At 55.6% G+C, this 27,808-nt stretch overlaps 1 protein-coding gene across 12 annotated transcripts in view; it reads right to left on the reverse strand.

Moving 5' to 3' along the window:
• Positions 1-27,808, reverse strand: part of huwe1 (HECT, UBA and WWE domain containing E3 ubiquitin protein ligase 1) — a 52,430-nt gene that overhangs the window by 11,468 nt on the left and 13,154 nt on the right. For 7 of the 12 annotated variants that reach the window (XM_069183471.1, XM_069183451.1, XM_069183466.1 and 4 more), the window contains exons 15-65: positions 27,127-27,232; positions 26,677-26,787; positions 26,330-26,431; positions 26,125-26,205; positions 25,870-25,976; positions 25,364-25,556; positions 25,090-25,181; positions 24,616-24,815; positions 23,929-23,986; positions 23,343-23,519; positions 22,938-23,183; positions 22,596-22,729; positions 22,255-22,364; positions 21,823-22,020; positions 21,349-21,565; positions 20,705-20,827; positions 19,818-20,055; positions 19,366-19,608; positions 19,096-19,218; positions 18,484-18,579; positions 17,462-17,731; positions 16,847-16,999; positions 16,336-16,463; positions 15,692-15,773; positions 14,759-14,935; positions 13,806-13,974; positions 12,853-13,346; positions 11,856-12,060; positions 11,224-11,391; positions 10,893-11,041; positions 10,175-10,241; positions 9,597-9,811; positions 9,251-9,462; positions 8,947-9,129; positions 8,347-8,519; positions 7,987-8,126; positions 7,720-7,795; positions 7,326-7,424; positions 6,860-6,990; positions 6,560-6,719; positions 6,044-6,272; positions 5,566-5,744; positions 5,266-5,355; positions 4,844-5,004; positions 4,596-4,641; positions 3,435-3,743; positions 3,086-3,296; positions 2,835-2,959; positions 1,956-2,176; positions 1,408-1,802; positions 179-827 (exon numbers count right to left, since the gene is read on the reverse strand). In XM_069183471.1, the coding sequence (XP_069039572.1) occupies positions 179-827; positions 1,408-1,802; positions 1,956-2,176; positions 2,835-2,959; positions 3,086-3,296; positions 3,435-3,743; positions 4,596-4,641; positions 4,844-5,004; positions 5,266-5,355; positions 5,566-5,744; positions 6,044-6,272; positions 6,560-6,719; positions 6,860-6,990; positions 7,326-7,424; positions 7,720-7,795; positions 7,987-8,126; positions 8,347-8,519; positions 8,947-9,129; positions 9,251-9,462; positions 9,597-9,811; positions 10,175-10,241; positions 10,893-11,041; positions 11,224-11,391; positions 11,856-12,060; positions 12,853-13,346; positions 13,806-13,974; positions 14,759-14,935; positions 15,692-15,773; positions 16,336-16,463; positions 16,847-16,999; positions 17,462-17,731; positions 18,484-18,579; positions 19,096-19,218; positions 19,366-19,608; positions 19,818-20,055; positions 20,705-20,827; positions 21,349-21,565; positions 21,823-22,020; positions 22,255-22,364; positions 22,596-22,729; positions 22,938-23,183; positions 23,343-23,519; positions 23,929-23,986; positions 24,616-24,815; positions 25,090-25,181; positions 25,364-25,556; positions 25,870-25,976; positions 26,125-26,205; positions 26,330-26,431; positions 26,677-26,787; positions 27,127-27,232 (9,021 nt within the window). The remainder of the gene's footprint in view (positions 1-178; positions 828-1,407; positions 1,803-1,955; positions 2,177-2,834; positions 2,960-3,085; positions 3,297-3,434; positions 3,744-4,595; positions 4,642-4,843; positions 5,005-5,265; positions 5,356-5,565; positions 5,745-6,043; positions 6,273-6,559; positions 6,720-6,859; positions 6,991-7,325; positions 7,425-7,719; positions 7,796-7,986; positions 8,127-8,346; positions 8,520-8,946; positions 9,130-9,250; positions 9,463-9,596; positions 9,812-10,174; positions 10,242-10,892; positions 11,042-11,223; positions 11,392-11,855; positions 12,061-12,852; positions 13,347-13,805; positions 13,975-14,758; positions 14,936-15,691; positions 15,774-16,335; positions 16,464-16,846; positions 17,000-17,461; positions 17,732-18,483; positions 18,580-19,095; positions 19,219-19,365; positions 19,609-19,817; positions 20,056-20,704; positions 20,828-21,348; positions 21,566-21,822; positions 22,021-22,254; positions 22,365-22,595; positions 22,730-22,937; positions 23,184-23,342; positions 23,520-23,928; positions 23,987-24,615; positions 24,816-25,089; positions 25,182-25,363; positions 25,557-25,869; positions 25,977-26,124; positions 26,206-26,329; positions 26,432-26,676; positions 26,788-27,126; positions 27,233-27,808) is intronic. The other 5 variants (XM_069183485.1, XM_069183480.1, XM_069183452.1 and 2 more) reach the window with 4 other exon arrangements.

Below are 27,808 nucleotides of genomic sequence, written 5' to 3' on the forward strand. Positions count from 1 at the left end.
AACAGTGGATCGTAACCCTCTTCTCCCTTATCTTACTGTAACGCTGTTTCACCGACTTCCTGGCTGGTGAGATTTTGTCTCTCGTTGCGTAGCGGTGTTGGGAGTATCACCCCAACGGGGCAATAAATCTTGAACCGAACCGAATGACAGCATGGCGGCGGGCAGGAACGGCGCTCACCTTGGCGAGCTGTATGAGCGTGTCGAGCACGTGCCGGCAGACCACGGGCGCCGCCTGCGGGTGGATGTGCACGGTGGACCCGCCCCCGGCGTGTCGCTCCGTGTGCTTGCGCCCGCCCGCCACCGAGCGCTGGATCTGGAAGATGTTCGTCCGGCAGCCCAGCGCCGCGTCCATGGAAACGGAGAGCCAGGAGAGCTGGCTGGAGCTGCGGGACTCCACGCGGTTCAGGAGGTCCAGAGAGGACGGCGCGGGCCCGGGGGCGGCGGCGGCGGACGATGAAGAGGAGGAAGAGGGCGGGTGGAGGCCGGCTGGGGCGGAGGATGCCGCCACCAGTTTCCCAGAAGCCCCCGTCAAACCCCTCTTGCCCCGCTCGTCCTGGGAGGAGGAAGGGGCGGGCGGGGTCGGCCGGGGCGTCTCGATGCACAGCTCGCTCTCGCTGCTGCGCTGCAGGATGGACAGCAGGCTGCGGATGACCCAGCCGCGCGTCTGCGAGTGGTAGCAGAGGTTGCGCAGGACGCGGTGCAGGCGGCTGGTGTTGAGCTTGGGCTCGTCCACGAAGAGCAGCACCAGCAGGCAGGACAGGGCCTCGTGGTCCAGGAGCAGCCGGCCGCGCAAACGGAGGAGGGAGTCCACACTGGAGCTGGAGGGGCTGGGGGTCAGAGAGAGAGAGGGACAAATACTCTGGGATTAGAGAAACATTCTTCCCCAGATTTACAAATGAATCCCGGAATTCCCACACCTGCCAGCATCACAACTCCCAATCCGACTGGGAGAGGGAGGAGGGAACTCAGTTGAACTGGCAGCCCAGTATGTGATCTCCTGTCACAGCCTGAGGAACAGTGAGCCTGTCTCCCAGTAATGCTCCATATGTTTATATGGAAATATTTTATGATGTCTCTGTATTACACACGTAGGCAAATGTAGATTTTTGTATTTGTTTTGCTTTGGCAACACTGATTTTACTCATTGGTCATGCCAGTAAAGCACCTTGAATTGAACTGAACTGAGAGGGAGGCAGAGAGAGAGAGGGAGGAATGGAAAGAAAAGCAGGGTTTGCAATTTCCTCAGAAACTACTGCAGGTGACACCCAGGTGAAAACAGTAACAGAAACAATGAAGACAAGCTCAACACTGCTCTGGCCACTACAGGGGGAGAAAAGACGTGTCCAAGGCGTTACGGAGCGGAGGAAAGAGCTGGGGGCACGAGCGCAGGCACGTTTCCTTTCTCACCGCGTGTGGGTGCCCGAGCCGCCCATCTGGAAGGCGCCGCCCCTCTGCACGGCGAGCCGGGTGTACTGCACGCCGCGGTTGCCCCCGAGGCGGCTGGTGAAGGCGGGCGAGCGCAGGATGGCGGACAGCGCCGAGGAGCTGCTGTGGCCGAAGAGCCGCTCGTGCATGAGCTGCCGCTGCCGCGCCTCCTGCTCGCGCCGCAGGGCCTGGGCCTCGGCGGCGATGTCGGGCGGCATCACGGCCAGCACGCTGTCCTCCATGTCCTCCAGCACGCTCCGCCGCAGCTCCGACGGCAGGGTCTGGATGAAGGTGACGGGGTCCATGTGCTGGTCGCCGCCGGCAGGCGCCTGCGAGAGCTCCCGCCGCTGCTGCTCCGCCCGCTGCTGCGCCAGGACCTGGGGGGGAGAGGGAGAGGGGCGTCAGTGCGCTGCGGAGAGAGGGAAGTCGCCAAGAGCCCAAAATCCAGAGACGGGGAGGAAGAAGAAAGCGGGAAGGTGGTGTAAAAAAAAAGAGAGAGCTTGCGAGTGGGAAACGAGGGCAGGACTGACCTCTTCCTGGATGGCGGGAGGCAGGGCGGCCAGGAACTCGGGGCTGACCTCTGTCACCCCTGCACTTCCCACCAGCGGGGGTGTGGGAGTGGGCAGGGTTGTCGTAGCGACGGGGCGGGCAGGCGGCCGGATGCCCAGCTGGTTCTGCAGAACCTCTCGCCGGATATCCTCCGGGAGGGCTGCCAGGAAAGAGGGATCGACGCCCTCTGGGAGATTAATCCCTGGGACAGAGAGAGGAGCAGTGGGGTTAATGCAGAAGGGTTTACACTACTGAGACGGCAGCTCACAGCCCCAGGTCTGGGGTCTGCGCTTTCTTTTAGACTCCCGGTTTTACTGTTTCGGCCCTCAGTCCTGGGACTTCAAAGCCCTTTGTTTCCAACACCAGCACACAGGACGGTAACCAGCCTCTGCCTTCATCTGCCTGCTCCTCCCCGTCTATGACTCGGCAGCTCCTCACAGACGAAGAGTTTGATAAACTGGCAGGTGGGAAGAGAACCTATTGCATCAAACGTGCCCACCAGGAAATTTATTTCCTCCTCCACAGGCCCTGCAGGCTATTTCGGGCAACATGCCTGAATGGGGGCAGTTTTGAGAGCCGAACATTACAAATCCCAATCAGCTAAACGAGAGCCAAAAGCATTTTTAAAAAACAGGCTGCAGATAGAAAACTGAAATCAATAAGCCTGTGAAGAAGAACTCGGCTAAAGCACAAATCAATAGACAAAGGGCTTAACACAGAAGCTGGGAAGGAAACCATTGTATAGTCAGAGAGTTTACAACTGATGGAAATAACCACTGTGACAACAGCAACAGGAAAGGAATAATTTGGACGGGAACAGTTTAATGCCCATCACATTGACGCTGTCTAAGTGTGCTCACCTGCCAGCGGGTCTTCATCCTCATTGCTGGTGGAGGGCAGGGGCTCTTCCTGGATGGCCTGTGATTGGCTGTCAACGGTCTCACCCTGAGGCAGGGTCTCTCCAGGGGAGGAGACAGGGGCGGAGCTGCAGGAAGGAGGGAGGAGAATGCAGGACTTACAAGTTGCCTAAATGCATACATCATCTCGTATGGCAAAATTAGGCACTGCCACCTTTTTGTGTGTGCGTTTCAGGGTGAATCTGAGCACTGACCTAACGTCTCCCTCTCTCTGGCTGTCGGGCTCCACGCCTACCCCACCCCCCGGCAGCTCCCTGGCTCCCTCATTGGCTGTTGCCGTGGCGGCAGGCTCCTCCAGGGTCCCGGCAGAGGCGGGGCTGCTGGTGTCCATCGGAGACCCTTCAAGCTGAGAACTGACGGCAGTCAGCGCGTCCGAGCCCTCGACGCGCTCCGGACTGAGAGAGGCTGGGAGAGAGAGACGGGGGAGAAAGTCTCAGCTGACGACAGTCATTCAAAATCAGCAACGTTGTGTCTCAGCTCTTCAAGTGGCTCTCAAAACGCCACATTGTCGTCGGGCAGTCCGAGTAAGCCGGTCCCGCTCACCGATGGTGGGGGCGGGGGACATTTCCATCTGCGTCGCCTCGGCCTCGCTGCTTGGCCTATCAGACGCCGGCAGCTCTGGGAGCTCCGCCCCGGACAGAGCCGCCAGCGCATCGGATCGTGTCTCGGACAGCAGCCCTCCCTGCAGGAGCTCCGCGATGGGCTGGTGCTGCTGGGCGACTGCGGTCTCCAGGGTAACCAGGGCATCGGGGGCGGTGGGCGTGCCCTCGCCCGAGGGCGGCGCGGTCAAGAATCCCTCAGATCCCCTGGGGGCGTCGAGGCAGGACGACACACACTGGGCCTGGTCACCCTCTTAAAAGGCAGAGGGAGGAGGGAACAGAATGGGAAGGGAGGAATGGGAAAGAGAAATAGTAGTGAGGGAAACAGCAGGAACTGCAATAAAAGCAACATCTGGCAACGTCAGCATCTGAGTCTGAAGGATTATTACCCCAGTTCCCAGTATCTCATCTCCTCCGTGTTCCTGTGGGATTTTGGGTGGGGGGGATGTGTGGAGCTGCTCCACTGGGGAAGGCAGTAAGTTGTATAGTTATCTCCGCAAGGGGGCACGCATCCCAAACCCCAACAACAACACAACTTACTACCTCACCCCAGCAGAGCCCTGGTCCTCCTCTCAAGAGCTACACCCAAAGGGGGGGAGGGGGGGGAGAACAACAAAGACGCACAGACAGCGTACAACATGTGCGTAAACGAACCACACAACCATACAGAAAAAACAGACGCATTGTAATATACTGTAGCTGATATCAGGCCAGAGCTAGTATCTGGCGAGGCTACTGCTGTACACTCTCCATGCAGAGCTGATCTCAGGTTCTGACTGGATAGTAGTGATCGATCTTCTCCGCGATTGACTGTGGGGCTCTTTCCTTCTTTTACTCCTCCTGCCAGAAGCGATCTGCTGCTCTGCGGGTCGCCGTGGGAAAGACAGTAGGCTGTATAGTTATCTCCGAGATCGGGTATGATCCTAAAACTATACAAACTACTACCTCAGCCCACAGCGCCCAGACTGTCCGTCCCTCGGGTGTCTCCGCACTCAGTTAAAAGGTTGCCAAGTCCAGTCAACCACTGTGGAAAGCCTGCAAAAGTGATGCACATGTTGCTTGCAAAAAGGAGAGAGACAAGTGTGTGAAATGCGAAGGCACGTACCAGCAGAGTTCTGTCCTGTAGCACCGACGGCACGCATGCCCGAGCCCTGTTGAGTTAAAAGGGCAGAGGTGAGACAGACTCAGGGCATTGCTGTGCAAACCCTTAACTAAAGCCCACACACAAAGAAACGGGTTTTGACTGGAAAACAGGGTGAAATGCGGGTGATCGTATGCAATCGCTTCTGCAAAGAAGCAAGGGTGCCAACTTGAACAGGAGGCTCGTAGGAATCTTGTCCTTTCTTCGCTAACCTGTAGGCTCTGCTCCCGCCCTTCCTCTCCTCCACTGGGCGCTTTCTCGCTCTGCTTGGCCTCCTCCTCCTCGGCCAGCTGCCTCCTCCTCTTCTCCCTCCTCTCCTCCAGCTCCTCGTCCCTCAGGCTCTCCAGGTGCTGCATGATGGGCACCTTCACCACTGAGAGGGTAGTAGACGAGGAGAAAAAGGCACAGGGAGGGAGGAAAGGGACACAGAGGGGGATATAATAAGACCAGCCACAGAGAAAGAAGCGGTTATTCAAGAGTTTGAGGCTGCACTGTGAACACTGTAGTGGAAATTCTGAATGTTCAAGACCGTGTCCTCAAGAATCTAGTGGGCATATGGGTTATTAGAAAACTATTAGACAAACAACAGATTCAGGGAAGTCGCCTACGATGGACAACAGACCGAGTGTCCTACCTGCCACGCAGTCGTGCATGCTTTCAGCATCCAGCACTTTGCACTCATCGGTCCAGCGGGTCAAGGCCGTGGGGATGCTGGACAGCGTGCCTGACAAGACAGACGGTATGAAAGATAAGACACAGACAGGGGAGCCATAGGAACACAGAGCTGTCCTTCCGAGCTGCTTCATAGTCTCGGCCTGATTCCTTGTCCGATTGTGGCTCTTCTCCCAAAAACCACCCCCCACCCCCTCCACCAAATCCTCCCTCGTTATTCCATCCTCCCCCCCCCCCCTTCCGCTCTCCCCACCCGCCTCACCAGCCTGTCCGCCGGTGCTGCTCTGCTCGTGGAAGAAGTCGTCCAGCAGCTCGTCGTCGGAACGGGCGATGATGTGCACGTCGTCGTTGCCGACCAGGAGCCGCGCCCTGCCCCGGGACTGCAGGGGCAGGCTGCTGGACAGCTGTAGGATGTCAGCCGCGGCGCTGGGGCCCAATAACCTGGGGGGCCAGCAGAGAGTGAGAGAGGTGCAGCAGAGCAGGTGGGGGGAGGGGAAAAGGGGACCAGGCAGAGGAGGAGGAGGCAACAGAGGTTAGAGAAAAGGGGGGAAAAAAGAGAGGAGGGCAGGAACAGAGAGAAGGAAAAGGGAAACAGAAGAGAGCAGGTAAAAAGTTAACAAGACTGTACAGAAAGAAAACTGCAGAACACAAACACATGCACACCATATGGAGATATGGGGGGAGCAGGGTGCTCAGTAATTGCAGCCAAGTGACAAATACACCCCGACTGGGAGGGGTACCTCTGCAGGATGAGGGGGGGGTTGGGCTGTCGGTTGCCAGGGTAATGCACGTGGATGGTGTGCCCGGTGTTGGCGGTCAGCTGGCGTAGCGTGCGCTGGCTGCGGCCAATGCCCTGGGCCAGCCGCCCTCCTCCGGCGCCGCCCCCGAGAGTCAGGGTGCTGTGGTCGGCGTGTCGCACCATCAGAGGATGGGTGCTCGGGATATTGCCGGGAGAGGGAGGGATGTCAGCTGGAGAGAGAGAGATAACAGAGACTATTTTTAAGCCAAATTAAATATACCATATCTCTGTTCCAATCACATCATTATCAGTGTCTACACTACTTTTCACCCCGTGTTGCTGAATTGCATCTAAAACAGTTTTACATACAGCGTTATCTTTTACTGGTGGGGAAACTGCTATCCTTGCGATCCTGATGATTTCCGTGCAGTGTATCAGCAGCGGAAGGCAGTGCCATTATCAGGGAGTACTTCCCTGTGTTATAAACTTCGCTGCCGGTCAGGTAGCACATTCTCACCTGTGGTGGAGAACATGTTGTCAAACTCGATGATGAGGTCGTCGTCGCGGTCGAACCTCTCGAACCGGATGTGCGGCGCAGTGTTGATGTCGGGATAGTCTTCATCCAGCTCCATCTCTGAGCCGTCGTCGTCATCATCCTCATCTCCCTCCTCGTCATCCTGGGAGGGAGGGGGGAAGAAGATAGAAAAATAAGGGGTTATGATACATTATAGCCATAGCCTGTATGATACAGAGAGAATTCTCTCCAGGGGCTGTCCGTTTTCCACCCTCAGTTTGCAATCTGTGTACAGGGGCTGACCTGGTCATCCTCCTCCTCTTCCTCCTCCTCCTCTTCTTCCTCGTCCTGGCTGTCCTCGTCCTCATTGCTGCCGCTGCTGTCCTCCTCCTGTGTATGCTCCTCGTCCTCTGGCTCCAGGATGTTCATGGAGTCTGAGAGCCAGAGTGCGGACAACAGTGCTGTTACTGCAGTACTACAGCAAGGAATCAGCCTGAACACTGTAGAGGAGTCCTGCCGTAGCAGGTAATAAAGCCACCACATACAGAACAGAGGTGTTGTCATGTTGTACTTGTACAACCACTATATTACTTTTTGTTGCAATGCAACTCCAACAGTATTGGAGGAAAGGGTCTATTACATTGTAATTACACTGGACATTCCAACACAACAAACAGATGACCCGGTAATTACAGAGTTAGTACAGCGCTGCTGCACTGTGTTATGTTATTTCAGTTGGTGTTACGACGTGTTATCATACAGTCATTACCCTCTCGGTTGGCCTGCAGCGTGGAGGCCTGGCTCAGGTTGGAGGGAGCTTCATCCATCAGAACGTCCTCCTGCGACTCGTCCTCGCCGCTGCGGCCCACTGTGTGACAGGTCCAAGAGCCCATCAGTTAAGCTGCTCTTTTCAGATTCTCAAATGATGCACACATGCTCTCTCCTGTCCATCCTGCTCCCCCCCGCCCCCTTCTCTCCCTCTCATTTTCGGCCTCAGTTGACAACAGTTCTTCATTCTCCCTCGCCCCTTCGCACTCCTCTCCCTTGTCGACCTGCTTTCCTGCTCTCGGCAATAATACCATCACCGGATCTCTCCATTTTCCTTTTTTTCCTCCTCCCCAAATCCATCCCCTCCCTTCCCCACCCCTCTCCCTGCTTCTCACCAATGATTGCACTGTTCACAGTCCCAGCGTCTCTCTCCAACAGCTCATCGATCAGGTCCACCAGCTCGTTCTCCACCTGGAGCACACAGAGTTTAGACTTGAAGCCGCGAGTCACATATTGTGTAGAAAAGCGAGTGCAGTGTTACGCACAGAGGTGTGGGCGTGTGGTGTGCAGGGCTGCACGGTGTTACACACTACACATTGTACGGTTGCGTGCCGGGCTGTTGTGTAATTTGCTGGGTGGGGCATAGCCTGCTGTGTACTGACCTGCATCTCCTGCGTATTGAGGACCTCGGGCTGTCCGGCAATCACCACGGTGTCCCCCTCCGCCTCCCCATCCATGAGGTCGTTGTCCGTCCCCGCTGCCGGGGTGCTGTCCTCCTGCGGCTCAGCCTCTCCGGGTTCTCCTGAGACAGAAGGAGGAAGGAGAGGTAAGGAGTCTTTTAAATGTTCAGCAGTCTGAAATATCAACGACGTGAGACCTCGTGAACTCGGCTGGGTTAATTTAACCCTCCTGATCGGGGTTTTGGGTCAGTGCGCGTGACCCGTGCCCTGCGCGGCGCTGGGTCAGTGCGCGTGACCCGTTGACAAGCGTGGTCGAGGTCAGTGTGGCCCAGCGTGCGTTACCTGTGTCCTGCGTGTTGCTGTTGCTGTCCCTGGCCGTTCCGGCGGTGTCCTGCTCAGTCTTGCTCTTGCTGGAGGTGCTCTTGCTCCCAAACAGGCTGCTGGGCTGGTTCACGATCCGAGAGAGCGTCTCCAGAGGCTTTAGGGCCGCGTTCACTGTGTTGGCCATGTTAGGACTGAGGGGGAGACAGACAGGCAGGTGCTGTCAATGAACACATTAGCTGCATAACGCTGCTGACACTCACACCATCAATTAACAGCAAGGTACACACCAGAAAGGACAAGAGGCAGTCACACTGAGCACATATGCACCCAGTTCATGCAGAGATTACCATTGGCCCAATTCATCTCTCCGGTGACCTGCACAAAATTCCAATTGCTTTCGACAAATGACTGACTACTTCCTCCCCTGGAGGATGTTACCCTCGCAACTGTGCTTCAACGTCAACGTTAGCCTCTAGGACCAAGAATAAGGCAATCATCCCATCCATTACATTTTTAATGAGGTAAGGAATCAACCCCGAATTCCTTGAGGAGGTCTCCCGAAATCTACACAGAGACAGTGCGGAGCACGCCGCTTGCCGCGCGCGCCGGCGCCTGTACCTGGACAGGTCAAGGCTGTGGGGCACCCGGGCCAGGTCATTGACCAGCCCCTTCTTCAGGAACAGCCGGATGATGTTGTTCATGCCGTTGTGCTGGGTCTTGGCGGCGGCCGTGCTGTAGAAGCTGGAGGTGGAGGGGCAGGACTCCATGATGGTGCTGATAATGCACATCACCGCTTGCAGCCTGCGGAGAGGAGGAGGGGGAGATAGGATTAATATGATCAAGGGGAGGAGAGCGTGGAGAGAACAAACACACAAGAAGACGAGCAAGAGGAAGACGTGCGGGTGCGAAGCGCGCCGCTTACCGCGCGTGTTTCTCCGTGCTCTCGGCCATGGCGAGTGCGCGGCTCAGAGCCGCCTTCACCTCATTCACCAGGGCGACTTGGGCGTCCGTGCCGGTGCCCGCGGCTGCCAGGCTGGCCAGGAACAGCCGCGCCAGGGCGGGCGTGTCCTTGTCCTCCGAGTTCTGAGTGTGGGGGAGCAGGTGGTCCAGCACGAACGCCAGCACGCTGCAGTCCTGGAGGAAGAAAGGACGAGAGTGAGAGGTCGAGACGCTAGCAGACAACAGACAAACAAAAGGACAAGAAAGAGGGAGGGAAAGCTGGAAACGGAGAGGGAGAAGGAAGGGACAGGAGCGGGAGAAACCCTGACCTCTTTGATGAGCTCGCTCTGGCCGGCCGTGTAGCAGTAGGAGGCGATGAGCGTGGCGATGCCCACATAGGAGCGCACCAGCTCGGCCAGCAGTCGCAGAATGGTGGAGGTGGGCATCAGCGGCTTGCTGGCCTTGGCCTTGACTCGGGGGTCCTCTGCTGCCCGCTCCCCCTCCCGGTCCTTCTTCCCATCGCGGGCCTCCTCCGGAGTGGAGGCTGCAGGAGCGAGGCGGACACAGAGGGGTGAGTAACATGTGAACATGTGCTCCCCACACGGTAACGCGGCACTGAGAGAAGGCGCGCACGAGCGACGGCGCGAGGGCGTGACCCAGCATGGAGAGCGGGCGCAAGAGAGAGCCGCACAAAGAAACCCAGCTCTTACCACGCTGGGCGGGCCTCCCCATCCCAGCGTTTCGGCAACACCTGGGTACACGAAGCACAACAGAGTACTTTCAGAGCAGAGAGGGAGAGATGCTTCAAGCTGTCGGGGCAGTAAAGCCCGTGACAAACTGGAGAAGGGGCAGAAGGATGAGAGCATACAGAGGGTACAGTGCCAACAGGGCCAGCAGACAGGCTTACCCTCTCCCTGTGGGGTGCCGGACTGGGAAGACTCCGCTGCACTGCTGTCAGCTGCAAACACCTGGGCCTGGAGAGACAGGGAAATATAAATTAGTCTTCGGAAAGACCGGCAACCGTACAGACACGCACTGTGAACACCTCCCCAACCCCACCAAAACACTAAAGGCACTGTTCAAACACTCGCGTTGCGCGCACACACACACTGGACTCCCTCAGCACCACTACCCCCTAAATCTTCCCCTGCACCACTCCACAGGCTGAGGGTGGCTCTGTGGCTAAGGATCTGCGCCTGTGGCTGGAAGGTTGCTGGTTCAAATCCCGCAGCTGGCAGAGGAATCGTATTCCGTTGGGCCCCTGAGCAAGGCCCTTCACCCCAACTGCTCCAGGGGCGCCGTACAATGGCTGACCCTGCGCTCTGACCCCAGGCTCTCTCCCTGTCTGTGTGTCTGTGTATCTCATGGAGAGCAAGCTGGGGTATGCAAAAAGATAATTCTTAATGCAAGAAATTGTAAAGGGTTAATAAAGCGATGATATTATTATATTATTCCCCTCCCTCACTCCTCAATGTTCTCAGACCGACTGGGGGACGGCCACACACAGACCAACGCAAGGCGCACTCCACGTGAGAGAGAGACTGACATGCACACCACATGCGTGCACTCACACAGACAAATAGGAAAATGGGGCGGCGGGGGGGGGGGCACAAAGGCAGACTGACATTGATATTGAAGGCCGTCTGAGCGTCGTAGTCGCTGCCCTGGCGGGTCAGTCTGTACTGCTGATAGACGTCATCTCCCACATCCTGCAGCATCTGACACAACTCCTGGCTGCCCGACGCTGCCACTCCTCGGGGCTCCCCGCGCTCCGCTGAGGGGGAGACGGGCACAGGGGGGGGAGGAGGAAGACAGAAAGCAGAGACGAGAGAGAGAGAGAGAGAAAGAGAAAGAGCATGGGAAAGACATGTTAATGCACATCTGCCACAGCAGGAAGACAGATTTCTGTACTTTTACAATCCGACAAGACGCCCGCCCCCTCCCCGCCTCTCTCACCCTCCTCCGGGGCGTGGTATGCGGCCAGGGCGTTGAGCATGTCGTAGATGACCTCTTTGATGGGCTCGGGGATGGGCGGCAGTGGGGACAGCTTGAGAGGCGTGGTCTTCACCAGCTGCACTGCATTGGGGCCCTTAATGCGCAGGTTCTCGAACTCGTCGTCGGAGGCTGGGGGGGGGCAGAGGGAGAGAGGGAGGGAGGAAAAACAAGAGAAGGAAAGATGAGGGAGCGATGGAGGGGAAGCAGAAAGAGGAGTGGGAAAGCGGTCTCGGCACAAACTGCCCGGGAAGGCCTGACCCACCTATGCATTTATAATGAACACATCCGGGTCAATGCATTGCTGTATTTTGAACCCCGTCATTAACTCGCAGCAGACCAGCATGTTTGTTTACAGCTTTTTTCATAACGCCATTAGGTATTTTTTTTGTGTACGTCACACACTCCTGTCACCTTCGTCCACTCTCCCTTTACCCCCTCTGATTTTCTCTACCCTGCAAGAACTTTCCCCTTTCCCCTTCGTCTTCCAGAACCCCTCTCCCCCCATTTCACTGCACACCGCAGCGCGCCAGCCTCTCGGCTCGCCCGGGGGGGGGGGGGGCGTGTGAGGTGTCTCGGGCCGTCTTCCCTCTCACCCCTCTCACCGGTCCCTGTTCCTCGGGGTGCAGGCAGGGCAATGCGGATGCAGTTGGTGGCCACTTCGGTGAAGCACTCGGGGTTGCGGCAGGCGGCGGGCCCCAGCACCCGCAGAATGTAGTTGATCTCCCGAGAGCCGAGGCTCCCCGAAACCACGCCGGACGTGGTGCTGCCCGCCCCGCTCGTCACCGCTGACCGCACCACCTACACGGGCACAGACCAGGCGGGGGAGGTTAATGATATGAAACTAGGCAGGCCCCAGGGAGTCAGATGGGATGTTCTACCTCCACAGCCTAAATAAATCCCGTCCCTAAACCAAGGCTGCCTTTTTTTATAGTATTTTCACTCCTTTTGGGTGAACAAATGAGGTGCAAATCTAAATAATTGGCTTTTTTCAAAGCTTAAAGGTTTTGGCCAATTTCTTAACTTGAAGAGCAGGAGATTAACTGCTTACATCCCAAGTCCATCCCACAAAAACCTTTCCCCCCCCTCATTCTCCTGACTCTGTACCCTACCACCCTGCCACTTTCTCCACAGTGTTCCCGAGCATGGCGGGGGTCCTTGACGATGTGCCAACTTAAAACATTGTTCAAAGGAACAAGAGGGGGAGGTCCTGTTAGAAATCTGCCTTTGGCCTGGCTTGAGTGCACTGTAGCCTCAGTTTAAGCCCTGAACCAGGCCTCTGCTGTCTATATTTACAAAGTCATGACAACACGGGTAAGGAAACTACCTCTGGAGGTCTGTGACGCAGAGGAGTACTCAAAGGTTAAAACAGACACCTGCTGCATGCAACTGTCTCAGAAATAACTGGTGTACGCGGCACCTCAGGAGTAACTGAAAGGCAGGGATGACGTTATCGGGAATAGCCACTGGGCCATAAGTGGAGGTGTTTTCTATGATTCCAATACGATTGGCAATGGTCACTCTTAAACCCCACCGACAGGTGTCAGTCTGTACCCCACCACCCTGCCAATGCACCCCCCCCGGAGGCAGTACCTTCTCCATGGTGTGCTTGAGCGTGGCGGGGTCCTCGATGATGTGCCGGAAGAGCAGGGTGACCAGCGGGGTGAAGCCGTTGAAGCCCGAGCTCTGCGTGAGGCCGAGGATCATGCGCGTGCTCTTCAGCTCGGCGAACATCATGGCGAAGTGGTGCGTGCGCGTCAGCCGCAGGCACAGCCGCAGCGTGGCGTGGAGCGTGTCCGGGTCCACCGGCACGCTGATCATACTGACGCACGCGCGGATCAGGACCGTGGTCATGTCCTCGGAGAGGCCCTGGATCACCACGCCCGCCTGGGCCGGTTCCGGGGGGCTCTCCTGGGCGGGGGCCGAGGAACCGGGAGCAGGACCGGCGGGCCCGAGCTGCACCGGGGCTGGCGTGGGAGTGGCTGCTGGTGCCGAGGGTGGGAGCAAGCTGGCGGTGGTGTCTTTCTCCTGCTGCTGCTCCTTCTCTTTGGTGGCAGGGGTCATCTCTACTGCTGCAGGGGGCGGCACTAGTACAGAGAGAGAGGAGGAGTGAAGGAGACACATGGACAGGGCGGCCAGTGGGTCCACCTGTACTGAAAGTCCAGTGTCAGTACACGACCTTGGCCAGCTACGCTCTCTGCCTCCACCTCCGAAGTTCAGCTTATAAGTTTCTTCCATCGCGTCGCTAACTTTTAAGGTAACACTTTTCAACATGCAATGACATTCTCCGTCACTAGAGATTGCAATAAAATCCTGACCCTTTATTCTAGTTTTGTTACCGTGATATTCAGATAAAATAGTTTGTTCGTGCACTGCAGAACATTACAGTGAGAGATAATAAGGGGTCAGGAACATGTCGTTTTACATTTTACCCTTCTAAAATAAGAGCTGCACACTCCGTGGGGAAAAAAAAAAAAAAGATTCTCTCTGGATTGCACCCCTCTTGCAATCGGAGGGACACCTGCTTGAGCCTGTGCCAGCCTTACCCGTGTCAGAGTGTGGGTTCTCAGCCTTGGCTCTCTCTCCAGCCTCCTTGCTCTCCTCCACTGCCCTCTCCAGCTCCTGCCCGTTGCCATTCTTGGAGGCCTTCCCGATGCGCGGCACACGCTGCACGGTCAGCATCACCGGCCGCCGGTTCCCCGTCTCCTCGTTCACCTGACGAGCGCAGGAGCGGGAACAGAGGGGAAAAGATTCTTTCAGCCATCTCGGCACTCAACACGCTCAAAAACAACAGGCCAGGATGTTAAGACCTCTGTTTTGATGTGTACATCACAGAACAAAAAGCACAGGACTGAACAGCTTAACCTGAAGTCCAGTGCAGCACTGTGAATCCTGACATGGTGCATCAACACAACTTGGACATCATACCTTGTATGACAGGTAGCAGACGGCTTCATCTGGTGTAGCACTAATCTCACAGCAGCTTATAACAGTAAGCACAGCAATGTACAGGCAGCAGACGGTTTTGTCTGGTGTAGCACTGGCCTATAGCATGCTACTGAAGTATGCATCACTGTGAATTCTGAGTACAATGTGCAGCACAGCAGCTTACAATAATATATTGCTGGTAATACATGGTTTTGTCTGGTGTAGCACTGGGCTATAGCATGCTACTGAAGTATGCATCACTGTGAATTGAGTACAACATGTAGCACAGCAGCTTACAGTAATGCCCAGCAGGCAGCAGACGGTTTTGTCTGGTGTAGCACTGGCCTATAGCATGCTACTGAAGTATGCATCACTGTGAATTGAGTACAACATGTAGCACAGCAGCTTACAGTAATGCCCAGCAGGCAGCAGACGGTTTTGTCTGGTGTAGCACTGGCCTATAGCATGCTACTGAAGTATGCATCACTGTGAATTGAGTACAACATGTAGCACAGCAGCTTACAGTAATGCCCAGCAGGCAGCAGACGGTTTTGTCTGGTGTAGCACTGACCTGCACCATGGTGTTGAACTGCACAGTATAGCGCCTCCTGCCTGCAGTGAAGCGCACGCTGCTCTCGCCTCCCCGCCAGGCAGTGTCGATCGTGCTGTTGTTGCTGGCGCTGTAGCTGCACCAGCGGCCCGACCGGTCGTCAAACCAGCGCCAGTTATTACCGTTGGGCTGCAGGTACTGGTGGCGCAGCAGGGCGGGGGTGGTGGGGGGAGAAAGGGATGTCAGATCGAGCAGCGCCAACGTTATCGCCCTCATCGGCATACCCGGGGTCATGATCGCAGTCTGCCTTCACTGTCTAGCTGTCCTCTCATTACTTAATCTGAATGCTTCTGCATCCATTTTCAGCTCTCCTGTGCCTTGAGATGGCCAAGTCACTCATCTTTTATTTCACTAATTTTCAGTTTCTGGAATAAAGCTCTTATAAAGCAAATTATTAGAATGCTCCTGTTCCAAAGACTAGCAGAGCCCTGGTCTTTTAACACCCTTATAAACCCAGGGTTCAGCCTCAGTATTCTCCCTTCTCCTGCACACACCTGCTCTGGAAGGACACCTCCACAGGAGATACCAAACCTGGAAATGAGCCTCTGTTTTTGACAAAGTCTCTTTTGCTGTCTATCAGTAAAAGTTAAAAATGTAACAAAGAAAAATTAACATAACCCATCAAACAAAGCATGGTTTAGGAAGAATAGAATACGCAGGACTCAAAGTTCTTCCAGTTGTTCACAACAATTTCTTTGTTTCCAGCCTTTCAGATTTTCTTTTTACAATTATGTTACCATGACACAAAGCCCTGAGCAAACTCTCAAAAACGCAAATTATTGCTGAATTTGCATAGATAAAGCAACTTCAATCAGAATCTGCACTTCACGATGCGATTTTACTCGCGCCTCGTTACACCTGTGCCAGGCAGCTGTGTTTCTCCGCTTTGCCCACCTTATTCATCTGAGCCCTGCGCTTGGAGGACACGGCTGTCTTCTCGTAGAAATCGATCAGCAGCAACACTGGGGTGATCCACCTGGGTGGGGGCAACAAGAGACGGGACACTTTAAAATCTGCAAAGGTATTGAGGGCAATGAAACACCGTGGCACGAGCCTACAGAGTTTCCTTTCTCTTTAGGGATCAGGGAAAACGGTGATGCCCTCCCTCTCGGACCGGACTGTCCAGGCAGCTGCGTCGTCACTAGACATCCACGGAAACAAACCGATCGCCTGCACGAGAGCTGAAACACACCGCAGACTAAGATACGTTGCCGAGCGCAGAGAGGAACCACGTCTCCACTTGGATTAACCCTGCCACAGCGGGACACAGCAAAACCACCTGCCACATGCACTTGCCTGTCCAGGTCAATCCCCAGACATCAGATGGAGTGGTCTGTTTGTGTGGATGTTGTGGGTTGCATATGCATGGATACCATTCAGTGAACACACTGGCAATGCCTGGACAGCATGCTCAGTGCAGGGTTCCCACCCACCCACAAATCTATGTCTGTAAATAAAGGTGAGTGTTTACATTTATAAAAAAGGGTTTAGTGGTGTTAAGTCCACTAAAAAATAAATTGCAAGGCTGTCCGTCTTACTTGGGCGTCTGAACCTCCTTCTGCTCCTTGGCGGCCTGAAGGCAGGGCTGCACCACCTCCAGAAGCTTAATCAGGACATTGAGGATCCCACTGGTTTCCACCACCCGCGCACATGACAGCTTCAGCTCCTACACCGAGAGAGGGAGGGAGAGGGAGTCAGCCCACAGTGCCGGACAGACAGCGGCAGAGGGAGGGAGAGGGAGTCAGCCCACAGTGCTGGACAGACAGCGGCAGAGGGAATAAGCGCACAGTGCCGGACACCGGGAGAGGGAGCAGGTGTTAGTGTACAGTGCCGGACACCGAGGGAGAAACAGAAATGGGCAAGACGAGGATATCACTGGACACAGATGCTGCACTGAGACTTGAAAAAGCAAAAGAGTTAGGCTGATTCTCCACTGGACACCGACACTGCAGACATACGAACAGAGAAATAATTAAATACATGCTGTTGGGCACAAGCACTGAACTTGGGGAGGAAAACGGTGTGTGTGTGTGTGTGTGTCTCGGATACCTCAAAGAGCAGAGTGAGCAGCAGGATGCGCGTGGCCAGGTTAGAGGCCTGTGGCAGAGTCGCCATTTGGCTGGTCCACTCCGATACGGTCTTGGTGTCGCTGGTGGTAAGCGGAAGGGCTGCTTTGATCAGCACATCGGCAGCCTCCCACACCTGCAGAGAGCAGGAGACACAGGGTGAGCAGTCCTCGCAGACAGGAGCACATAACACTTGTATATTATGGGTTACAATTACCACAAGGCAAATCGTAGCCGTCTCAAAACGTATTAGTCAACACACAGCTTGAAGGTGAAAAGTCGGTGTATAACACAAATACAAATATACCAGTTTTATACCTGAACACTGTGTAAAACAAGTAATAGGTTTATTCCATGCTGGAATAAACCTTGAATTCTGGAATATTCCATATTCAGCATGGAATAAACCTATTACTTGTTCCTTTGCAGCCTACACATGCTGACGCGGCTGCCCACCTGAACTACTACTGTGTAAAACAGGCACATGTCAGACACTTTTAAAGCGTTTCATCGCACTTGTGCACAAGACAAATACGCTGAACAACTAGAGCGCTGGTGTTAGGATGCGTGTATCACAGGTGCACCCCCGTGGCCTCACCTGGTTGACCACCTGGCGCAGGATCATGTCGCGGTACTCGGGCCCGTTCCTCTTGATGGCGGTCATGATGAGGTCGCACACGCGGTACACCGTGTCCGGCAGCTCGTCCAGCAGGTGGAAGCAGCCGGGCAGCATGGTGTCGGTGAAGTTGTGCAGCTCCGTGGAGTCCAGCGGCTCGGCCTCCAGGAAGCGCTCCAGGCACCGCCCCTCTTCCTCCTCCGCCCGCTCCCGCGCTCGCCGCTCCTCCTCCTCGCGGCGACGGGCCGCCTCCTGGGGGGGGGGGGAGCGATGTGCCGTGGAGAGAGAGACAGGCAAGCAAGGGCAGAGAGGAAACGTTATTGGAGAAATATTGAGAGAGAGAAGGGAAAGGGGAAGGCGAGAAAGAAGAAGATGGAGGAGAAGAGAAGGAGAGTCAAAAGAGTAACAGACAAGGGACAACAGAGAGGGGGAAAAAGGTTTATTGACAAACGCATGCAATAGGCGCCGGTGTGTGTGGTAGTGTGCGACCACGTGCAGCTGACCCTGTGTGTGGCCCTGTCTGTGGGTGTGCGTAGCAGGTGCCGGCGTGCGTGGCCCTGTGTGTGCGGTGTGTGTGCGGGTGCGTGTGGCCCTGCGCGTGCGGTGTGTGTGCGGGTGCGTGGCCCTGTGTGTGCGGTAGGTGCCGGTGCATGGCCCTGTGTGTGCGGTGTGCGTGGCCCTGTGTGTGCGGCTGTGCGTGGCCCTGTGTGTGCGGCTGTGTGTGGCCCTGTGTGTGCGGCTGTGCGTGGCCCTGTGTGTGCGGCTGTGCGTGGCCCTGTGTGTGCGGCTGTGCGTGGCCCTGTGTGTGCGGTAGGTGCCGGTGCGTGGCCCTGTGTGTGCGGCTGTGTGTGGCCCTGTGTGTGTGGTAGGTGCCGGTGTGTGGCCCTGTGTGTGCGGCTGTGTGTGGCCCTGTGTGTGCGGTAGGTGCCGGTGTGTGGCCCTGTGTGTGCGGCTGTGTGTGGCCCTGTGTGTGCGGTAGGTGCCGGTGCGTGGGGATGTATTACCTCTGGAGAGTCGGAGCGCTGCTCCATGGAGACCTCCTGGCCCAGAGACATGGCAATGGCCCTCATCATCTGGTCTTCCTCTGACATGCTCAAGTCCTGCGCAACACATGCACACACATCGCAATCACCACACAGCACATGCGAGACACCACAGCATGTGTGTACAGTGACGGTGGGTGAGTGTGCATGTGTGTATGGTGTCTGCAGATAAACGTTATATATACTGTCGATGTATGTAAATACATGTGCACAGCCTTCACAAAGACGCATGTAATGCCAAAAATTAGGTGTTTCTGCGCGGTCAGATGCAGGCTTTGTATTATATTCCCTGTATGCAAAAATGTTTTAATGAAGCTCTTCATATTGTGTCAGTCCAACCCCTTCAGTTGAAGATCTGTTCATCCCAGCAAGCGGTCAAGTGAAACACAGGGTGAAGATACAACTCACTACGTTGTATGTAGCATCTGCAGCATCTCATCGATTCTTCAGGTGTGAATAACGGCGTGTATACAACATGCCCTGGCACGGTGTGAAACAGCGTACCGCAATGCAGTGCGTGACTATATTGTTGTGGTAGTGTGCAGGTGTGGGTGTGAATGGCAGGTGTCTTACCCTGACCACCCCTCCAAGCAGTGGGGGAGGGTGCGTCAGCAGGTACTCGGTGGCCTGCTCCATGGTGCTGGTGTTGAGGAGGGCCTCCATCGCATGCTCCCGGGTAAATCCCATATCCATCAGCTGAGAGAAGGGAAAAGGGGAAGGGATGGAAAAGAAACTCAATCACTGTAACAAACCACCCACCCTTACCCCCTTGCAACCTAAACACTCCAAAACCGCAGGCTGTCATAGCAACGCCCCCTCCCGCCCTCCCCTCTTGCCTCGTACCTGCTGCAGCTGTTGCTGGTTGACCTGGGGCTCCCTCCTTGGGGCGCTGCCCTCTTCAGGTGGGGCGCTGCCCTCCTCCTCAGCGGCGCGGCCCCCCTCCCTCTCCTTGGCCAGCCTCTCGCGGATCGCCGGCTCCCCCCGCAGGATGTGACACAGGATGGCCAGCATGGACTCCGCCATGCGCCCGCCATACACCTTCAGGGGCTTCCTGTTCCACAGGCTCTGGATGCAGCTGAAGGCCGCCTGGAGAGAGGGAGAGAAGCGAAGGAGGTCATGGAAAGAGGTCACACAAAGCGGCACTTCAGCATCACAGTGAGAACACAGTCCCTTGGGGTGCACAGTCTGGAAGATGGAGGCACAGAAATAGGACTGCGCTCTCAGTCAGAGGACCAGACAGACGTGGGTAATTATTCTCTTGTTTAACGCCTCCACACACGCACGCACACACTGACCTTCTGGGTGACGATGAGGAAGCGGAGCGCGCTGAACTGCGGCGTGTTGGGGGCGGCCCCGGGCAGTTTGGCGGGCAGCGCGTGGGGCGAGTCCAGCACCGTCGTGGGGTTCACCATCTTCTCCACCAGCATCAGCCAGGCGTCCAGGAACTCGCCCGTCCCGTCCGGCAGCTCGGTGTGCTCCAGGCCTTCCGATATCGGGACCTTGCCGCCCATAGAGAGCGCCCAATTAAAGGTCCTGCACGGAAATGACGGAGGGGGTTTGGGGAGAGAGAGAATGATACAAAGACGTTAGGGAACGCAGCTCTGGCTCATTCCGTTGTTGGAAACTAAGGAATTTCCAGAATCCAGTCAGAAGTCACATCCCTCCCAGGATTCAGCACCAACACAATGGCTAGGCAGTATGTTTCACACATCCCCAGCACCTCTGAGCTCAGCTGCACTGAATTTCCATCACTGACGTAATGTGCCAAGAGGCTGACGTGCTCGATCAAAGCGGTCCTACGCCGTGGCGCCCTTGCAGGGTGAGACGAGAGCGAGGGTCTAGTGTGCCTTCATGAACAGGAGCATGATGGGAAAGCGGGAATGAGGACAGGAGTGGGGGAATGGCATGGCACAATGTCTCAGTGTCTCAATGGCGGGGAGAAACCAAGAGATGCATGCTTTCTGCTGCACTGTGAGAAATACTCTGGGATGAGGATTGTGAATTTGGGGATGAATTTTTGCCTAATCCTAGAATTCCCACACCTGCCAGAACCAGAACAGCTTCCAGTCCTACTGGGGGGAGGAAACTCAATAGAGCTTCAACGCAGTGTGTGACCACCTGTCCCAACCTGCAATTCAGCCAATAAAGTTCCAGCTGTCAATACAGTCAAAGGAGTGCTCACTCAAACAGTGCGTCGTGTCCCCCGGAGCAGAAGAACTTCTGCAGCATGAGGTGATAGGGGTACTTCCTCTCGTCAAACAACATGGGGGACGTGAACCCCACTGAGCAGATAAAGAACGTCAATCTGAAACGAGGGGGTGAAACAAAGCAGGACAGGGAGATGGGGAAAAAAACGTAAGCTTTTTTTTTTTAAATCAAGACATTTTAACTTGTTACATTGAATGTGTTCTCTCCCTAGTACCAACACTACCAACATAGAAGCACCACTTCTTCAAGTAAATAAGCCAGAAACACCTAAACAGCCCACCCTTTAAGTCTTCCAGTTTAACAGCAACATCAAATGATAAATTTAGATTTAATGCTGCAGTAATGCTGGCCTTGCTAATCAGCTGAAGAGAGTGTACCCATCTACATAAAAAGGGCTGATCTCAGAACCAGTGCACTGGAAACAGTACTGTTAAAGGTCCTTAACCCTGGCTTTCAGGGTCTTCATCTCAAAGCTGGGGTACACAAACTCTATATGTGGCATCTGAGGGTACCACTTTCGCTCGCTTCCTCGGCTTGTCTGCACTCAGAGCCCCTGTCCCCCTGGCTCTGGCGCTTTTGTCACGCAGGGGCCCCAGACTGGCCCCCCTTCCTCCTCACCTGAATCGCGGGGTGGGGGTGTAAGGCGGCGGCTGCCAGGACAGGCCCTTGGTGAGCAGCCGGGTGAGGGAGGAGGCGGTGGCCCGGGCGGCGGGCGTGGGCGCCGTGCTGGCGCTGGCGGCGTGGTGACTGCGGCGCTGCCTCACGGGGGAGCCCACGCACAGCTTCACCAGCAGCCCAAACAGCTCCGCCAAGGCCCGGCCCAGGCGGGAGGAGGCTGGAGGAAAACAGACCAAGACAGCAGGGAGGGGTAAAGGGCTTCGTCCGGACTCTGGTACTCCGCCACGGTGTTGAAACAGAGAGAGGAAAGTCTCTACGCTAAGTGCGCTCAGATGGGAGTGGAGAGAGAAAAAGAGAGACAGAGACCCTCAGAGAGCCAGAGAGAGAGAGAGAAGCAGGGAGACAGAAAAAGAGGGCTGGCTGGTCTTCGTACAGAAAAGAAAGAAGGGGGGGGGGGGGGGCAGAGAGTCTTACCAGAGAGCAGGGGCTTAATCTGTTTGATGCGGGCGGCCATGGCAGGGGTCAGCTTGGACTTGCCCTTGGCGTCGGCCACACTGGGCTCGTCCGTCTCCATGGGGGCCAGGGCATCGCCGTCCAGGCCCATCCCCTCCAGCAGGCCCTGCGCTGAGGGGTCCGCGGTGCCCACTGCCGCTCCTGGCTCGGGGTCCCCTTCTGCCGAGAGAGAACGTGGGGGGGGGGGGGAGCAGATTAATATCCACACTTCTTTACCACATCTACACCATGATCACTCAATAAGAGTGAAGAGAGAAAGACAATGAAAGACAGGGGAGTAGCTGAATGGAGTGACAGAGATGGAAAGAGGGATCGTGCGGCTCTCAGAACAGCTCCTGGGTGCCTTGGGTGTCCACTCGCGTGTTTTGGGTACCCGTGCCAGCTCCTCCTCACCTGTCCTCCGTGCCCCAGCGGTAGTCGTGGTGGCGGTCCCCGGCGCCCGGTCCTCTTTGGGAACCAGCTTCTGCATGTCCGCCTGGCCAAACTCGCAGCCCGGGGGCAGGCTGGGGGAGACAGTATGGAGGAACAGTATGGGAGAGTGAGAAAGAGTCAGGACTGTATCCTCCACCCCCCTGAAATGCCACACTCTGAACTTCATGGAAAAGGAAGAAAGTGAAACATCTTGTTTGAGTTGCAGCAAAATGCATCTCCTTCAGCTTTGCAAGGACAGTTGTACCAGAGATGGGAGTACAGGTTTAAGGACAGACAACAGCAGCTACAGACGCTGCCCTCACCTGTTGGGCGTGCAGAGGGACAGCAGCACAGTGCTCTCCCACACCAGGGAGCAGTAGAGCTGGCTCAGCTTGTTGAGCACACTGAGGCCCAGCTGGGAGCCCCACTGGTTCACCGAGATAGCCCTGATCTCACTCTGCAGGGGAGGGAGAGAGAGAGGGGAGACGGTCACATACTGCGCAAAGGCAAAGAGAAAGATGGGGGTAATATTGTCCAGAAAAGGGGTTTTAGAAACACAGCAAAGAAAACTTGTCAGGAATGATACAGTATATTTACACACAAACTGAGGTCTTAATAACCGTTTGTCTCTCATGCGTCACCATGACCCATGGCCTCCTGCTCACCTGGCCGACGCGGCAGGTGTGGACGAACATCATGATGTAGGCGTGCGCGGCCGTGAGCGCGTGCAGCAGCGGCGTGGCGTGGGCGGAGAGCGTGGGGTCGGGCAGCGGCGCCGCGGCCGCCAGCTCCCGCAGCAGGACGGAGCCCCCGGGGGACTCGATGGGCCGGTGCAGGGGCTCCAGGGACGACAGGATCCCCTCCAGCTGGCACAGCCCCTCCTGCAGCACCTTCGGCTCGTGGGACAGGGTCTGGGCAGGGAGGCGAGAGTGGAAAATTAAAAAACGGGAGCAAGGAGAGGCAGAACAACAGAGGGGAGGATGGGGGTGAAGGAGAAGAGAGGGAGTCCCGATTACATAACCCCCAGTGCCTCGCTCCCCGTCTATCCCCACCGCGCCCCAGTCTCTCACCAGTATGCTCTTGCAAACTCCAGCCACAGCCTGGCAGGCGGCGGAGGTGGGGAAGTCAATTGGCAGGTTGGGAAGGCCCAGGATGGACACCAGCGGCAGGAGCCCCTTCTGGCTTACAAACTCCTGGCAGTGATCGTCCGTCGTGTTGTTGCTCAGGATCGACTCCACAAACTTCATCTGTCGGGGGAGAGCAGCCATGCACACACAGGGGTATTACTGCTCTGGCACTACTGCAGAGAATCGTTTCCACACACAGCACACACACAAGCTGCTTCTTCACCTCACCAAACACATACACACCAGCCAGGAGGCTAAAAAGACAGCACTTCCTATCAATGGGCTCGTTCTGGGATATTACATTTCCATCTCCCTGGAAGATAGCGATCTAGCAGGATGTCTGTTAATTAATCCCTATATGTGTGAGAACGCCTGGAACAACAGCCCTGCGTTTACAGGAACTCACAACACCGGCATGCTTTAGGGGAGAGTGTGGATGGGGAGTGACCCCACAAGCACCACACACAGAGACAGATCTGTCTCCCCGCTGACGCAGTGTCAGCGTGCTCAGTGATGCCTTTCCACTTACCACATTCAGGATGTAGTCCATTAGTGGGATGGGTATCCGCTCCTCTGTGCCCACGACCCTGCAACAACACAGTTTAGTCTGTTAAAGGCAAACCCCACGTAGAGACTGAACCTCATGGTCACAATCAGTCTGTTGAAGATCTGCCACCCGTTCTGCTCTCTCTCTTTTCCTTGTCTTCTTTCTCTCCTTCTTCGTGCTCAGTCTTATGCGTTTGGTCCTTCTGTTCTCGCTCATCAGTTAAGACTTCAGGTTTCACAGGTTTACATCGACACTGAAGTCTTGTAACGTCTTTTTACATTATTCAGGTTCTCTGTTCTTTTTGGCCATTCATTCATTCCCCTGCTCTGCTCTGTGGATACTGCATTTACCTCTATACTGTCTATTATACCAGAAAACAAAAAACCCTTTGGTGGAATAAGGAGTTCTGACCTTTCTCCTGTGTGCTTAATCTCCTTCCCTCTTATTTGCCATTGCTCTCAACATCATACTCCTCCACAGTCAGAAGACTAATTCTCTTCTTCCTTCTTGTTTCTCTCCTCTCTCCCCGTGTTGTGTGAAAGTAAACTGTTCCTCTTTTTCTCTCTCTCAGGTTAGCCTTACTGGCGCAGCAGAGGAGTACTCTGCTGACCTGGCAACCATTTTACCAAGACGTATGAACACAATGACCTCCCACTCTCTCTCCCTTACTGTCGGCTGCTCTCCGTCTCCCCGGGCTGGGCGAAGGTGTGCAGCTGCTCCTCCTCTTCCTCATCCTCGCTGGACGCCTCCTCGGCGGCGTGGCTGGAGCGTGGGGGCGGGGCCGACACCGACCCATCGGCTTTCTGGATGGACGGCTTCTGGCAGATGTACTCCGGGGCGCGACCCAGGTTACAGATCTCTTCCAGGAGCTAAGACGCATGAAGAGAGAAAGCAACATAAGCCCCATGGGCTAAAAGTGACCGATCTCTACCGCCAATTTCTTACTTTCCTCACTTCCCCCTTGTTTCCATGTAGCGCATAAGATTTTTGCCATGTGTGTGCACAGCATCCTGCGGCACAGTTCCCTCAACATGTCAGTACTGATACCCAAGAACCCCCGCACCTGGGAATTGCACTCCAGGACAATTCCAGGTCTTTTTTCTCCCACTCTCCCACCCTCCGCCCTCTCTGTCTTGCTCCAACCTTGATGATTGCAGTGGTGGCATCAGTCTTAAGCGTGGGCTGGTGTCTCATCAGCTCGTCTACAGCGCTGCCAAGGTTGGACGCCGTGTCTCCTGGACGAGACGGAGCAAGAGAGTCAGACAGACGGAGGGAGGGAGGCGAGATAGGAGATGGAGAGAGAGTGGCAGAGGGGTGAGAGGGAGGAAAAGGGGACGGCCGGCACACGGCTGTGCACTAACACGGAGAGAGAGAGGGAGAGCAGCTGGCAGAGCCACGGCTGGCAAGGAGGGCTCACCCAGGGGGTCGGAGCTGCGCCGCCGGCGCATGGCAGGCAGGTAGTCGGGCGACAGCAGCACCTTGAAGAGCCGTTCGAAGGGCTGGCACTGCACGAAGGACTGCAGCCCTCGCGCGTTCAGGCACAGCGCGCTGAACACGTTGGGCAGGGAGCCCAGCACCTCCCGTGTCGCCGGCACCTGCCGAGACAGAGACTGTGAGAGACAGGGAGAGAGGGAAACGGAGTGAAGGGGGAGGGGGGGGGGGGGGGGGAGGGAAGGGAAGGGAGGGGAGGGAGCAGGGAAAGGGAAGAGTGAGCGAGACAGACGAGGCGAGAGGGGAGAGGGAAGGCGCAAGTGACAATGAGCAAGAGAGCGGCCCGTGAGGTGAAGTGCGAGTTCGACTGTCAGCAAGGGAGGGCGCAAACCGGGCGTTTTTGGGGCTCAGCGCTGAGCGGGCGTGATAGGGGGAAAGAGAGAAAGAGACAGAGGGAGCGAGGGAGGGGAGTCTGCGCCTGTGTGGACTCACGTCTTTGATGAGCAGTGCGTGCAGCATGACGTCAGTCAGCCCGTTGTCCTGCAGGGAGGACAGGAGAGAGGGCTCCTGGAACACAAATACCGTCACCACCTCCGTCGCTGGGAGAGAGAGAGAGAGAAAGAATGGGAGGGACATTTACAGACCGACAACTGCTTTTTAATTCAGGTTTTAAGACCGTGACTGTTTGAGAGTGAAACCGTGAATCTGCCATCACTGCGCAATCCCCTGCTCAGAGTCAGCACTCACCCAGAAGGAAGAGAGAGGGGCCGTAGTACTCCGCATTGCTGATGATGTGTTTCAGTGAGGTAGGCAGGGACCCATCCATTACTGCACAGACAGGGAGAGAAGGAGGATGATGAGAGTGATAAGACCAGGGTAGTAACTCACCAGGGTAAACTTCTTAATTAGAACTATCTTGCCCGCAGGCATCCAACAGAGAGGAACACAGTACCGTGCCGGATCCCATCGGAGAAGGCGGGGTCCTGGATGGCTTTCTTCAGGAAATTCAACATGGACTTAAGCAGGGCAGCTCTCTGAGGGATACACTGTACACCTGGGGAGGACACACAAGCCAGGACCTTTTCTTTGTATATGTTGTATTTTTGAATCCTTTCATCATTAAATAAGCTATAAAAAAATCAAAAGACAATTCTACACTCACGACAGCAAAATGTGCTAATGCAACGAACTGAAATGGGCAGCACAGCTCAGTAGAGAGCAAGAAGCCCACAGTAGTAAGTGAAGCAAGTCCGCCCGCCACAGGCCCCTGTGTTAAGCATCAGTCGGCATTGTGCTTACCTGCTCTGGGCGTGTAGGCAGTGCTGCTCTGAGCTCGGGCCTCGGTCTCGGCTCTCTGCTCCACAGAGGTGGAGGGTCCAGGGGAGCTACTCTCCATTGCTACATCAGCAACTGGGGAAAAAAAAACAGCAAGGCAAGAAAGAGTGAGAGAGAGAGGAGAAGAGGAGGTGGAGTGAGAGGGGAAAGCAGAGCCAGAAACATGGAGAGGGATGGGAGAGGTTAGGACAGGAAGAGACGGGTGTAAGAAGGCAGGCAGCAAGAGCTGCAAGATGGAAAGACTAAAAGGAGGAGGAGGCAGGACTAGAAAGATAGGAAGATGGGAGAATGGGGCACAGTGAGTGATGAAGACCTCAAAGAAGAGAGCAGGAAGGCAAAGAGAAAGGGGCACTGAGAAGAACAGGAAGGAGGAGAAGGAGGACAGACCAAGTGGGTTGGCAGAAAGAGACTGACCTTCCATATCGGTCTCCATCTCCTCTGTCTCCGTGGCCGTGCTGGGCCGCTGGATCTTTGGCTTAATGACGAAAGGACACTCCTTCCGGCACAGGTCCACCTCATGCTATTGGGCATCAGAGAACACGGTCAGACACACCCCACAGCATAGAGGGAGCCACACACAGCTATGTGCAGGTCAGGCCTGCATCTCATCCGACCACATACAGGAGACTGAAGGAACCTATATATATATATCTCATGAGTTAGCAACTAAGCCCTCAAGAACTGCTTAACCACTTTGTGCATTCCGAGCAGACCTACGTTTCTTCCTGGTGGTGTAACGTGGCTTAGCAACATGAAAGGGAACAGGGGTCTTAGCTAATTGCACAAAGGGTGACCCCACCCCCTAACCTTCTGACCTTGTTCCCACCTTATATGGTAACAACCCGCTATGTTTTTGAAATGGCAATTTTGCACATCTTCAAGAATAAAAGCCTGTCGACATCATTAGGAAAGGGGGTGAGAGAGACCAGGTTGACCTATTAATGTTGTCTGTCCTCCTTTCTGTATTACAATAAAGAAGTCTCCAGGCTGATTAACCAGTGTTGTGCGGTTCCCGAGGAAAAGTGTCTAACAAGATGCAGTGCAAACTGAAGCTCACGGTTGAAAACGTTGCAGGCAATCTGCCGGGGACAGTGAA

Source organism: Lepisosteus oculatus, chromosome 2, assembly GCF_040954835.1.
Source record: "Lepisosteus oculatus isolate fLepOcu1 chromosome 2, fLepOcu1.hap2, whole genome shotgun sequence".
NCBI classification, from domain to species: Eukaryota; Metazoa; Chordata; class Actinopteri; order Semionotiformes; family Lepisosteidae; genus Lepisosteus; species Lepisosteus oculatus.